This window comes from Triturus cristatus, chromosome 9, assembly GCF_964204655.1.
Source record: "Triturus cristatus chromosome 9, aTriCri1.1, whole genome shotgun sequence".
In the NCBI taxonomy this organism is placed as follows: domain Eukaryota; kingdom Metazoa; phylum Chordata; class Amphibia; order Caudata; family Salamandridae; genus Triturus; species Triturus cristatus.
Genome location: NC_140592.1, coordinates 330662259 through 330677432, shown reverse-complemented (window position 1 = coordinate 330677432; position 15174 = coordinate 330662259). Strand labels below are relative to the sequence as shown.

General features: G+C 42.3%; 1 protein-coding gene across 1 annotated transcript in view; it reads right to left on the bottom strand.

Moving 5' to 3' along the window:
• Positions 1 to 15174, bottom strand: part of MON1A (MON1 vesicular trafficking associated A) — a 105339-nt gene that overhangs the window by 39821 nt on the left and 50344 nt on the right. Inside the window, exon 4 of the mRNA XM_085625064.1 lies at positions 13652 to 14417. Within this exon, the coding sequence (XP_085481190.1) occupies positions 13652 to 14417 (766 nt within the window). The remainder of the gene's footprint in view (positions 1 to 13651; positions 14418 to 15174) is intronic.

Genomic DNA, 15174 nt, shown 5'->3' with positions numbered 1-15174 from the left:
CATGCACTTCGCTATTCAACCACCCAGCACTATCTACGTATCCTATCACTCTGCCAATACCTATGCATTAATACATTTAGCATGCACTCTCTTTGCAGGCCTGAAATTACTCCAGTTATTAGTCATATACTTAAGGAATGGCCTAGCCACTAACACAAGTGCAGGTACAATATTTTGTACACTATGCATACAGACCTCTAACCAGCTACATACTATTGATACGCTCTTCTAAATAACCAGTTAGTACCTATGCAGTGTAGGAATCCTCCTGTCTGTCCCATGCATTTCTCCAATCACCCATCCAGCACTATCTACTTATCCTATCACTCCACCAATACCTAAGCACTTATAAATACACTATACACTCTGTTTGTAATTCTGTAATTATTCTAGTTACTAGTCATGAACTTATGGAATGGCCTAGCTACTAACACAAGTACATCTATAATATTTTGTGCACTATCCAAGCAGACCTCTAACTAGCTACATACTATTGATACACTCTTCTAAATACCCAGTTAGTACTCATGCAGTGTAGGAATCGTCCAGTCTGTCCTATACACTTCTTTAATCACTTATCTACCACTGTCTACTTATCCTATCACTCCACCATACGTAAGCACTTATAAATTAAGTGTTCACTCTGTTTGCAGCACTGTCATCATTCCAGTTACTAGTGGTATTCTTATAAAATGACCTAGGCACCAACACAAGTACACATAAAATATTCTGTGCATAATCCCTACAAATCTCTAGGCAGATACATACTATTGGTCCACTCCATTAAATACTGAAGTAGTACCCATGCAGCGTAGGATACCTCCTGTCAGTCTCATGCAATTCTTCAATCACCCATCCAGCACTATGTTCTTATTGTATCAGTCTGCCAATACCCAAGCACCGAGTGCTCACGAAAGCATATAAGTTTCTTACACTTCACGCAGTGTTGCTCGAGAAAGGCGAATTCTGGCCTAATGTCCATTGCAGGTGATCCTGAGGACGCTCCAGATGTACTTGCCACAGCAGGTGAGGGGTTCAAAGCAGCTCGCCTCATTTCCTCCCGAGCAAGATTGAGAAGATGTGTGGTCCGGAGATGCTTGTACATAGAAGCAGTGCCACAAGAGTATTTTTTTTCACTGCCTCTTGACAGGACTCGGTCACAAATTTTGCACGTCACCTTTCTCGCATTTACTTTCTTCTCTCCAGGTGGAAAAGTGAAGAATTTCCACACAACAGATTCCGGCCTCTGTGGACGTGGTGCCTCCTGCAAGAATTCTTCTTCAGAAGATACTTCCTCCGGCTGCTGCTGCTGTCCAGATGCCATTTTGTTTGATATCTTTTGAAAAACACCAAAAAAAAACAAGCAAAAAGGGTTCTTGTAGGAAAAGAGATGTCTCTATAAAGATGCTCCAACAAGAATGATTAAAATAGGTGGGGTCCTTCAATAGTTACAGTGGGAAATGTTATGAACCAATGAAATCTTTTTTTTTTTAGGTCACATGGGATCCGCACACTCTGCGCTCACGAAGCACGCACCCGACGTGACTTTGCAAAAATATATTTAAAAATAATATACGTTTATATAAGTACAAATATATTATTTTTATGAATATCTTAGATAGTCTCTTGCCCTAATATGTATATTAAACACACATACATATCATTTTAGAACATAAAAAAATTTCGCGGGAGTCGCGCACCCAGCGCACCCCAGCACGTATATGACGTCACGCGGGACCTGCCACCGCGCAAGCTTCGCGTACCGTAATGCGCATTTGTCGCGAATGCGCGGGAGAAGGAGTTGTGGACTGGTCGCATACCAATCACGGACATAACATAATATTAAATGTTTATGATGTAACTGAAAAACACGCAGCCATCGCACAACGTACCCGGATCCTTCATGACGTTTCTAAAATGGCGGCTAGAATCCGCGTACCCACCGTGATGTGTATGCTTTGGGTGCACGACTCCGGAAAAAAATTGGAATTTTGTTTTTTTTAAAGAAAATAATATAAATATATTAAAATAAAACAAAAAAATTAAACAATATTTCAGTTTTAATTAAAAAAAAAAATTGTTGCAAGTTTCAGAAAAATATATGTTATTTAATGAATAAAATATTTATAAATGAACAGTTAAAAAACTGTAGAAAATCAGTACAAAAAAAAGGTATAACTACTATTACACTTAAAAATTAGCATTTAAAAAACCTTTGAAATTCACTGAAAAAACCATAGGTTTCAGAGACGTTATAGTTAAAAATTAGCATTTAAAAAAGCTTAGAAATTCACAGAAATAAACATAGGTTTCAGGGGTGTTATAGTTAGCTGGACATTTCACTCGTACAAAACCATAGAAATTCCTCCGTTATAGTTAGTTCTGCTAACTATAACTCGCGCGCCCGCAATGCACTGCTGATGATGTCACATATTACATCATTCATGACATGGTCAGTGACATCACTGATGACATCTCAAATGACATCACTGATGATGTTGTAATTCATATAAATCGGACAAACATTCCACTGGTTAGCAGCTTATTACCAATAAGACATCAGATGCAAAACATTGACGAGAATGAGAGCATGGCTAAAAGTCAGCATTCAGAAACAGATACATCATGGTAAGGTGTTTATTTCTTGGTGGAATTCCCAGAAGCTGCTGGAATAAGTGATCATTTACTGGATCAGCCAATACCACTTTAAAGAGAACTCTCTCCATGTTTGATTTGTAAATAGTGAACATCCACTGTAGCCAATTGTTAGAAATGGTATTGCTGGTTGGCTGAGATATGCACCCAGACAGAGTCTTTCCATCAAAGTCAGGGAGCAGCAAGCAGCTGGGTAACAAGCAGAAAAGCAGTCTTTCCAGAAAATCAGTCCAGCTGAGTCCTTTAAGCAGCACAGCAGTCCTAACAGAGGTTTAATTCAAGATCTAGAAGTGTCTGATTTTAGGGGTCAGAGACCCAGTACTTATAATCAAAAGAGCTTTTGATGTAGGGGGTGACTTCAAAAGATCTCTCTGAAGTTCACAAGGATCCCTTTTAACCCACTCCAAAATACCAGGCTACTTGTGGGAGGTATATCAGCAATTTCTGTGTGGACAGAACACTACCCATTGAAGTGTGTTAGCACCTCCCATTCTTCCCTGCCCAGGAAGACCCATCAGAATACAGATGGATGTAGACGGGTGCTCAGAATGCAGATGAGCATCACCTGCCTGTGTTTGTGACTTTCTACAAGGAACGCACAAAGTGTAGCTGTCATCCAATCCAGACATATATTGGAGACAGCCTGGCAGGCACAAAGAGCAGTAAATACAGAGAAATGTCCCCTTTCTAAAAGTGATATTTCTAAAACAGTAATGTTAAATCCAACTTCGTCAGTAAGGACGATTTATCATTACCATTCAAATATATCAAACATGAAAAAGCTACTCCACTGAAAAGGAATTACAGCTTAGAAGTGTATTAAGGAATTCCCAATGTTGGCCTATGAAAGGGGTAGGCCTCACAGTAGTAAGAAACAAAATAGGCTGTTTATCACTACCAGGACATGTAAAACAAAAAGGTACATATCCTACCTTTTACTTACATAGCACCCTGTCCTTAGGGTTACTTAGGGCCTACCAATGGGGTGACTTATATGTAATAAAAGGGGAATGTAAGGCTTTGAAAGTAGTTTAAATGCCGAGTCGAAGTTGCAGTAAACTGCACACGCAAGCACTGCAGTGGCAGGCCTGAGGCAGGTTTGAAAGGCTGAAACCGGTCCTAGGATGCTTGTTTCCGGTCCAGGGAGGACCTGGCTTGGCCGTTTGGGCTGGACTGTTCCCATGAGGCACAGGGTCAAGACTGATTTGCATATGGCCAGGCCTAAACTGGGGTGGCATGGTGAGCAAAGGAATGATGGATTTAACCCAGATCTCGACTGGGGGTGAATGTTTTGTTTTGTTCTGCATTCCGTCTATCAATTGTGTGTCTTTTGCTTTCTCGCTCTAAGTGCGCCAGGCATGCCCAGACATGGCTCCTGGGCTGACTGTGCCACTGGAATCAAGCTATCCTGGCTGAAGAGGGGTGAAACCCCGAAACCGGTCCTAGGATGCTTGTTTACGGTTCAGGGAGGACATGGCTTGGCAGTTCAGGCTGGACTGTTCCCATGAGGCACAGGGTCAAGACTGATTTGCATATGGCCAGGTCTAAACTAGGGTGGCATGGTGAGCAAAAGAATGATGGATTTAACCCAGATCTCTTGACTGGGGGTGAATGTTTTGATTTGTTCTGCATTCCGTCCATCAATAGTGTGTCTTTTACTTCTGTGCTCAATCAGTGCTGCAGCCCACTAGTAGCATTTGAAGTACAGGCCCTGGGTATATGGTTCACCACTTTACAAGGGATTTACCACACCAGTACAACAAATATTTCTAATCAGGTATACACCAATGTCATCATGTTTAGGGAAGAAGCACATGCACTTTAGCACTGGTTAGAAGTGGTAAAATGCTCAGAGTCCTAAGGCCAACAGAAAGAATCAGCAAAAATGAGAGGCAAAACTCAAAAAGTTGGGGGAAAGACCACTCTAAGGATGACAGGTCTAACACCTATGTAGCTTTGAGACCTCATGGTCTAATCGACATGTAGGGAGAGAGACCAACCATTTATGAGAAACGTCCAGCAAACTATGGCAGTTATAGGATATGGTGGTTTAACTCTTTGAGAAAGGCTAGCTTTCACTGCAGGCACACAGTATGTCTGAAGTTTCAGTATTAAACCCTAGTCAGCCCAACCCTATATGGAGACCATCTAGGGCCCACTGAGCAGGTTCTTGTATTAACGTCTTATACTATCCACTGCCCAGTCGATTTGTGTTGGGGCAGCATGCCATCTATTTCACCACAAGTCCATCTTCCTATGGATATCATATACTGCACAAGAGGTCATTGACATAAATAGTGTATGGGGGTAGTCACTTGCTATTCGCAGCCCAACAAGCTAATCCTTTTCGGTATGCCAATCACCATCTACATACAGCGAGCCGATCTTGCACAGGCTGAAGAAGCTATGAAAGCACATATCATCTAATGCGAGTGATTTGACTTTTCTATAGATCACAGATGCAACCCCTGTGTAGTCAAGAGATCCATGTACGACAGCCACATATAATTCAATGCCCAGTGAATGCATACCAGATGCCATTTACTCCCAAGCAACTTGATTCTTGTATCAATGTCCGATGGAGAATAAATAAAGATCTTTTGACGGCAATGATCCAAGGACAGAAGCAATCCGTCAAGACATCACTACAGTTCCCAATATGATTGTCAAGTAATTATTGTGCTCTTAGACACCCCTATTTCAAGCATTACACATACTAGAGACTCTGAATCATAACAAGAACATATAGCTTAAGGCCTCTGGTCCGCACCCAGAAGATTCCAGAGCACACTGAAAAAGACTGTTCATGATGTGTTGCTTGATGGAGTTGATTCTCAGTTGTAGTTATTGCTCCAGTACCCAAAGAAGTGTGGAAATGCCTTGATTAGGGGCTCATCAATGGACATGTACAAATCAGAGTTCGACTCACATCAGATCACGAAGCTTGAGTGCGCACTGAGTCATTGTTTGCCTCTGCAAGACCAGATTTATAAGACCAGAGGTAATCACATGCTTAGAGTAGAAGTGTTATCTTGAAAGTATGTTAAATGGCCTTTTACTCCCTTCAAATCTAAACATGGCTTACTACCTTTGCTGGTAAGACTTTGATGCGTTGGCAGATAATGACCAGCTGACAGTGTTGTTTATAATAATACTGATCAATTCTACAGCGCACAAAAGAGACTGAAGTGCCTCCTGGTGCTCAAATATCAGAAGCTCTTATTAGCCCACTGAGGGGTATTCATATACTGAGCTTGACACCATTTTCCGACAGACCTGGTAAGGTCAAAGGTGTTTTTCAAGCAAATGGGTAGCTCTAAAACACACAGAGGAGGTTTCAGGGGGCGGCAGAAGTGTACGACCACGGAGAAGTGGGGCTTTGAATCCTTAGATGTCAGTAATCACTACCAACAGGAGTCGTCAAGTGAAGGATGCTGGTCTCTGTTCCTTCCATTTCCCGGTTTCAGTTTTGAGAGAGCCAGCACCTTCATCCTGGAATCTTTATTGTGCAGTCTGCTTATAGCAGGCGGAACTGTGGCACATGGTTCTTTATAGCCTTTAAGAAAGGATCTGTAGAATATCAAAGCAGGACCATGGAGACCATCACTAAAGAAGCTTATCTTCGTTTAGCACATTTTAAGGAAGACGCTTCTTATATCATATTATTCTATGGGCATATTTATGTGATACAATAATAGAAATATGTTACATTCATGGCTATAATATAGCAATATTTTGGTTAATTGTGAAAATGTACACCAACCAATGGAGAAGAATAGTTCTGATTGAGGAAACAGGAGAAATGTCTTCTAGCCTCAACCATATTCTAACATAAACTTCCCATGTATCTTCATCTTTAACGTTTTTTCAATGGGTGGGCATATTTCCACAATACCAAACACCAACAAAGAACACAGATGATGCTATTTAGAAGTCTCTATGAAACCTTTCACTTATTAGTCAAAGATGTTTGGAAAAATATCCTTAAAAAAATTCACATTTTCTCCTTTGTTACCAACCATCAGGGAAAACCCAAAAAAGCCCTCCTCAGAATGTTCAGAATCACTGCAACTAGGAATATTCATAGCTCATATGAATTTGCATAATTATTCCTACATTAGGTATATCTGTTTTTTGAGTCAAATCTGGATTGCAAACAATTAAAATTCTGCAGTAAAATAATTTGATAACAACCGGTTAGCTGGGACAGGCTCTACACCCCACTGGAACAATGTTTCATTGGGAAGAACTGCACCCATTCATTACGTATTCGGATTACTCGAACAAAATAATTGTGACGTGGACATGTTAATGTGGTACTATGGAAAAATTTTAAGCACTAGTAAATTCTCAGCCTCCCACTCTGAACATTTTAGCCATTTTTATTTTGAAAAACGCACTTCAGATAAATACGAAGGCCAATTTTTAGTGACAATGGTTTGTTTGTCATTTGTTTAAAGTTTATACGACACATGCGAGCCAGCCTTGTGGTGCTGGATTTCAACTAGCCTGACTATGAGACAACTAAATAAAATAATTAGATACACAAAGATAGCCATCCCAGAGTAAAAACATGGATGCCATACCAAATACCTTGGACCACCAATTATTCAAGGGTAGTGTACCATGTTAATTATTACTTTGCCAAAATTGGAAATTACTTACTAGCAAGTCTAGTCCATACACTATTTTTAAATTATATGATATGAAAAACGAATAACGTTTTGTAATCCCAATTCTATCCTTAAAATATGATTAATTAAAAAGCAATTAAATAAACTTTATTAAATTAATCCTTATCCTAGCTCTAAATTAAATTCATTATAAACCTTAATGTAACCCTAAAGTCAATACTAGCATTACACTTTAGTAAACACATTTCATTTTGATTCAATAGTATTATTTTAATACAAACTCTAAATGTAACAGAATTAATTTAACATTGTTCCCACTTGCACACAATGTACATTGATGGCTCTTTACATGATGTTAAAGTCTGGATGACTGTCGACTTGCCAACGACAGATCTGGAGACAGGCTGTGCGTAAAGACTAACAGGTTTGTTCATTAATGTCCATGCACAGATTTCACCCCTTCATGCCTATCCCATTATCATGAGTCATTTCCTTGCACTGTTAATTTTCACATTCGGGGTTGTCACTGTTTTCTTGCTTATGAGTCCCAGTTCATAACTCTCATATTCTTAGCTTGGGCTTCCTTGGGGTTAATGATTACCCTGCACTTGAATTGCAGTTCCACTCCTCCTAACCCAAAGGAATTGGGATCCTCCTCCTGGCTTCTCATTTTCTGTATTCCTCCAATTCCTGGCAGGCTCTACCATCTTTCTCCTGGAAGGAAATAGGACTTATGGTAAAGGACAAACAATTTCCCCCCCACCCTTCTCTTGTACTGGCCTGGAAAGAAGAAGGGCCTATGGTAAGGAAGGGTATTGCTGTGTAGGCAATCGCGATCTCTACCGATAGAAACATGGCTTTTATAGTCCCGGGCACAGCCCCCCCTCCCCTTCCATATTGCTAGGTAGAGGAACTTTTTGGCAAATTCCTGCCCCTCCTCTATTGTCCTGCTCTCATGAGACTCCACCCCTACAAAATTCCAGCCCTGCCCCTTTCTCCTCACCAACAGTCCAAGACTTTCTCAGCATTTTGATGCTTCCCCGCTGTGGGGATTATTACGCTCTCATTAACATGCCTGCTCTACCTTTGCAGGTAAGTATGTTTGCTCTCCTCCTTCTGGAACAGGAGTTCAGGTGAAAAATTAACATAGCTATTTTGTTTTGACATAACTAAGGGGCTCTTAAGCTGTCGGGCGGGGAAATTGAAACGCCTGACCTTAGGTCGGCGATTTCGAATGAACTATTACGATGCAACCACCCATAGGGCAGTCACAAGCCTCCATTTGTCATTGGAAGCTTGTGCGGCGGGTGGAAAAGGCCCACAGCACAAGCTTCCACTTACAATTGGAGACTTTGAAACATCCCTGCACCATGTGGCAGGCACCGTGCGGTGCCTGCCACACAGTGCAGGGACGTTGAGGGGGGCACCATAGGTGCCCCCCAGGCCCCAGAGCAGAGGTGCGGAGGGATGGGGGCCTTTCTAGGGGCCCCCAAAGACACTTTCCAACAGCAGTTCCATGTTGGAAAGGCCGACACTGAACTGCTGTCGGAAAGTGCCAGCATAATCCGGACAGCGGAGCTGAGGTTGGCTGCACCATAATTGTGGATTATGGATGGCTTCCAACGCACCAACGGGCCCCTTGAGCCCATCGGAATCACCACAGATGATCCCAAGGCCCAATGCCTCCGCCTGCAGCATCTTAATCCGGCGGGCGGACCACTGTGTGAGATGTTGGTGAGGCCGACACCCACTTGGCATCGGTGACGGACTCACCGACATCATAATTAGGCCATTAATGTTCTCGTTAGTTGATGGTAATCTACTATCCTCCCACTATACAGTGGCGGCTGGTGCATAGGGGCGAATGGGGCGTTGCCCCACTAGCCTCGAGACGAGGATCGGGGAGGAAGACAAGAAAGACACCACACGCAATGCAGCAGCCTCAAAAGAAGTGCTCACTGCCCCGTGCGTCGATCACAATAGACAATACAAATTACATTCTGTCTGACTCTGACTCTGTTTTGTTTTCTTCAAGGGACGGACGACGACGAGGTCACAGCAGGTCAAAGACCTCCTGCGCATGTGCTGGCCGGGACGAGGAAGCACATGCGGAAAGAGTGATGTCATCAAGAAGGGAGTGGCCAAAGAAAGCGGAAAATGCCTGGTTTCAAATGGGGCGCATATGCTGCGCCCCAGGCGTCTTCAGCATCGCGCCACTGATATCAATGGCAAGGGGCAGGGCAGTGGGTGGCCACAACCAGAGCACTCCCCTTGCCTTCGCGCTAGTCCCAGGCCTCCTGATTGGACAATGGGAGGCGGGAGCTTGTGCATTGCTCAGGACGGACACAGGCACCGGCCACAGTCACAGCACCGAACTGCAGAACACTCTCCCTCCAACCTTTCACACGCCACAGGCCCGGATGTGTTTCTTGAGCAGAGGTCGATGCCAATTGTTAAGTGGATCGTGCAAAATAAACAGTGCAGTGGGTGGCGCTCATGAACATTCATGAACGATGCAGGTTGTGTTGAAAAATGATTAATCGATTCGGCAGCTAGGAAAGCACAAGCAGAGTGACGCCAGGTAGGCACAAAATTAAATACTCCATGTTTCTGTAAAATATTATCTCAATAAAACCTTTTTGTGCTATTTTTATTATGTTTTTATAAGCAGGAAGGTGATAAAAATTGGTATTACGAACAACAGTTGAAACTTTCTTGGAATTATGGCTTTAAATGTAATCGCCGGTACCTGTTTGGGAGCTGTAACTTACCTGCACATTATGCAACAAACGGGTCATAAATGAATTGCCAGCACAGTCTCTCTCTACCTAATCACAGATTGCAGCATACAATCTCCCATGAAGGCCAATATTTCTCTCCACCGCCACCTCCAATTAAACTCCTGCTTCGCTGAGGGGCTGGCGGTGTTGATTGGATCATCATGTCATCCTCGAGCCTTGGGGAATGGCGATCCATAATTCAGCTGGAGTAAATTATCTTTCTTTATTTTCTGGGCTACCTATATAATAATCAATTGCAGAGTTGTCACTTGGCAAAAAGCGAGCTCGTTCCAGGCTTCCCTCCCTGCCTGGATTGGCTTCACATTGCAATCAGCGTGCTCCTCATGGGAATAGAAACATTTTCTTGTTTTTTACGGAAGTCCGTGGCACATTAATAAAGAGACATTTTAATACAATGCTTTCCTGTCAAGGCTGTAATAATATTCTTTCCGCCTAAAAAATGCTTACGGGGCGATGGGTAAAATTTGAGCCAAAGAGAATTCTAAAATGTTGGGTTCCTCTTGAGGGAAAGCGTCATAACATTAATGTAGAGGTGCTGTCAACACTCGAAACAACAGTATTGATGTGGCATAACATTCACAGTTTCAATTATGTTTTAACAGACATGGCATGCCTGCATGGGGAAAATTACAGCCTCAATGCCAAGCATGCCCTCTTCTCTCATTAAATTACGATTTATATGATTTACTTCCTCTGCGCTATTACATTCTCGCGCTAGTCAGGCTTTAATTAGAGTTTTGAGAGGAGGTGCGAATGTGAAAGATCGACTGTGGTGGTGACTGCAGTGCAGAAGTCTTAGAGTAGCGCGCGTGTACAGTACTTGCAGAAATTCCCGAATGTGGCTTGGGTGGTTTAATTTATAGATTTGTGTGCGCGCGGAGTTGAGCTTTGGCTGCCGAAAGGAGGCATCAGGCATTGTTTCTGTTTGGCATAAGTCAGTTGAACCCTCCCGAGCCCCCCTCCCACCACCGGGCACTCAACTCGGACCTCCACGCCTCACCACCTTCTAATGTCACCAGCCGCCCCTGCCACTATGGGTCCCCTTCCCAACCACAGAGGTTTCTGGCTTGGACACTTCTGCCTTTAGGGGTTATCTCATCCTTCTCACAACCACAACAACTATTTATATTTTAATACGGGATAGACACAAAACAGTTTAATTGGATATGTTAATACAATGCGACTTGGTTTCTATTAGCGGCAGTAGCTGAAAGATCACCAAATGGCTGGATAATCAATCAGGGGTCATATTTGATTCAACCTTCTTTGCAACAGTTAAAACTGCTAACTTTCCTCTTTCTTTATTATATCCAACATAAACCCAGACCCTCTTCTGACTACGATATCCTTAATTCAACTGACTCAGGCAGTTGTATTTTATAGATTATTTCACGGTGCTGTGGTGTAACTGAATATTCCCGAGCTATATTCGAAACAATAGTCTCTTGAGTAAATATTGTGGAATACCAAGTCATTAACAAAGGGCAGTTCACAATAGATACCTATCATATCACAGGGCTACAGTCCATTACAGAAAAAGGGAGAAAACTACAGAAAATTGGAATAAATAGTTCAATTTTAATTATTCTATAAAAAAAAATGATAGTCTCAAGTATATTGTGCCAATGTGCTGGAATCAGCTAGCTCCTCTGACGTTGTCAAAGGAGATTGCTATGCTCCAGGAAGTTTAAAAGTAGGCCAGAAGAATTATATTCGGATTAAAGAAAATAATCATATCTCTGCCCTTTTGCACTCACTATAAAGGAGCTTATAAAAATTATATCTTTAAGTGCGGTGCATACATTGATATAGGGCTTTTCTCTATATAATTATCAAACCAGTTTCACATTCTGTAGCACAACATGACCCTGTCTTCTGTTGCAGATCCAAAATGACTTATCCCAAAATGGCATCTTGAAAGCATTGGTGGTAAATTACACAGGGTATTGGGAGTACAGCATATGTACCAATATGTGTCTACCACATGGTACACAATGATTTTTCAAAGTTTTAACTTTAATCAGAAAACATATTTACTGAGCTTATTAGAAAACATTTCATTGTGTTCTTAGTTTACTATTGGTATCTCTTTCAAGCTGGACTCCTTGTAATTAAATGGTTTGTGATGTGTTATGTTTTTATCTTTACGACAATAGTTTTAATTTTATTATATCGTTTGTACTTTAGCGCCTTGAAACTGCATATTCTCTGGCACAATTTGCACAGCAACAAATATTTATACTTACACACAATTCAGAGTTTTTAAACCTTACTACTGACACATAATTAAATTTTAAGCTTTTTTCCAGATGTTTGGGCAACATGATGCTGTAACTCCGTAAATGCACAACAGTACTCTTGAAATAATGGCAGGAAAGTGAATTTCAGAAGAAAAGGGGCAAGGTGAAGGACAACCTCAATAGAGAACAGTACAAAAAGCCCAGTTCTCATACACCCTTTCTAAATCTTGAATCTGACAAAATGGCATCAGAAAAGGTAACCACTTATGATACGGTTTTCATCCAGGTAACTATTCCAACCCTCTACCCTTTAAGTCCAATCTCCATATGGAGGTGTGTGGAAAAGAGATTATTAAACCTCAAAGCAGCCATGTTACCAGCCAGGGTACAGCATTCAGTGTGCAATCCAGTGGTCACACACACTTCAAAGGAAGGGAGTCATTTTGATGCAGGAGTTTTAATGCCGGCAAACTCAATGCCGTGGGACTGCCTTGAAAGCCACCACGGGCCTGTCGTCTGTTAAGTAGCATCGGGTCCCATGGACCACCTTTTCAAAACCTAACAGTTCTTGACACGTTAACATGTCCCCCAACATTTCCCATCATTGCCCACTCACTGTACTGTAAATTGTCCCTTCACCACCCTGTCCCTACACCTCCCTTTCCCATCACAGGGTCTACCATGCTTCCCCAATGCACCTTTGTCCCATCAAACACCTCTCTCTTCCCTCAATATGATTGTATTGTTTTCCTTTCTATCACTGCCTCATGTTTCTCTTTCTCCTCTCTGCTCACAAGGTAAAGGAAGCTTTAAGCCTCCTCTATCCCTCACTTCCAATGCTCCCCGGCTCTCCTCCCATTACTGTGTGCCTTTCTCACAGCGGACTATGTGGCAGCTACACCCTAAAGACTTGCTTATATTGCAAGTCGTAGATAGAGTTGTCCAAACAACAATGCCAAGAATTCTCATTCCCACTGTACATGAGAAAACTATTTATTTTGCCTTCTTGAAATGCCCCTCTAAGGGATTTTATCACTGAGTCATAACACAATGGCTAGTACCTTTAATGACATATTTGTAGAGGTATCTATTTTCCACATTACATTTGCCTATTTAAAACATGAATGGGCAGCATAGTTTTCGTCGCCTTTCCTTTTTCAGGAAACACCTTCATATCGCAGTAAGTACACGTCCATAGTTGCCCACTTAGAGAAAGCAACCCTTAGATGTACTACTAGTTTTCAAACAAGTACTTGCATGCAGACAACATGAAATAATTACACATTTTCAAAGTTCTTTTTTTTTCGAGAATACATCTTACCATGTAAAGAGCCCAGAGCTCTTGGATTTGTAGATGAAGTGCCTAAGTTCTGGGATGCCCACCAAGGAGACACTGTAAAAGGGGCTCTGCAGTGCCTCTTGTAGAGGATTGTATGCCCCTCGCTTCTTCATGCGCTCCAGGAATCTCTGCTTGCAGTCCGAGACGGTGAAAAAGTCCTCCCGGTCCGTGGAGATCAGAAGCAGGCAGAGGTCAGTCTTTTGCTCGAGGTAGGAGATGTGGGCATGAAAGAAGCCACTGGAGTTGAACTTGGGCAGGCAGATGGGTGTCCAGGCCTCACCTTCCCGGAAAGATGTTGATGAGCTTATGAGGTTAAAGAGTAAATGAAGGTCAATGGGGTGAAGGAATTGGTCCTTTTTCCTCACCAAGGTAACCAGCTGATTCTTAGACAGTAAAATTGAGAAGACTAAGTTCTTGGCTTTGGCCTGCTGAAGGCTGGTGCTCACAACGTCCCTAATGCTGGCGGAAAGTGGAAGGCAACGCACGGCCCCCATCAAAAAGCTGGGGTCATGGGACATCAGATCCAGTAGGTTGTCCGTGATTCGCTCAGACCCTACCAAGAGTCGCCGGAGGTCATAATTCTGCTTCTGCTGGAAGATATGGTTCAGCTGTGTCCAAGTTAGCAGGCTGACAATCTGGTAGTAGATATAGAGGAGCTCCTGTGCAATCTCTTGCTCAGACTGCCGCGTACGAGCCACAGCCACCAGCACCAAAGGACTCCTGCGAACAAAGACGACCTTATACCCATCTGTTCCCAAAAGGGAAAAAAATGAAACATCAAATGAGCATTAACATAATAAAGATGTTAGATTAATAATGCAAAGATATCCATCTTAAGGCAAGACCAACAGTTACAACTCAAAGTTAAATTAAACAGCATCATGTGTAGTTCAAATAACAATACAACATGTGATAAGATTGCTGGCTCTTTGCTGTATAATTTTCACCCTTGATAGGAAACTAGGAGACTGCCCTTGAAGGTATCATGGCTGTAATTGGCTCCATTTTTCATTGACAGGAGCAGTTTGTCATAAATCTCTTGCATTGTTTTCCCTCGTGAAAGTAAAAATTCAAGCAAAAAGTGCTTAAAAATCCATCCAGAAGTAAGATATAAATAGTACTTATTTATCGGTGACAGAAATGCAGAATATTAAGTAAACAGTGCAAGGAAAAAGACAAGAGTTGTAAAGAAAGGTTGCTTGGAAAAAAAAAGGGCACAAACAGAAAATTCAAATACAATGAGACCTAATGAGCAGAAAAACAACAGAGGTAAGATGAGCATTGTTCAGACATCCCCCTTTGGGGAAAGAAAAAGGGATCAAAGGTGGGCCAATGATTTCCAATCTCCGAGACATTAACCCCTTCAGTGCCCATGACGAGCTGGACTCGTCATGGGCCGCGGTGGCGCTGTGCCCATGACGAGTCCAGCTCGTCATAGACCCCGCCCGCTAATACAACGGCCGGCACAGGGCGGGGAAAGGGGCGGGCACTGAAGGGGTTAAGAT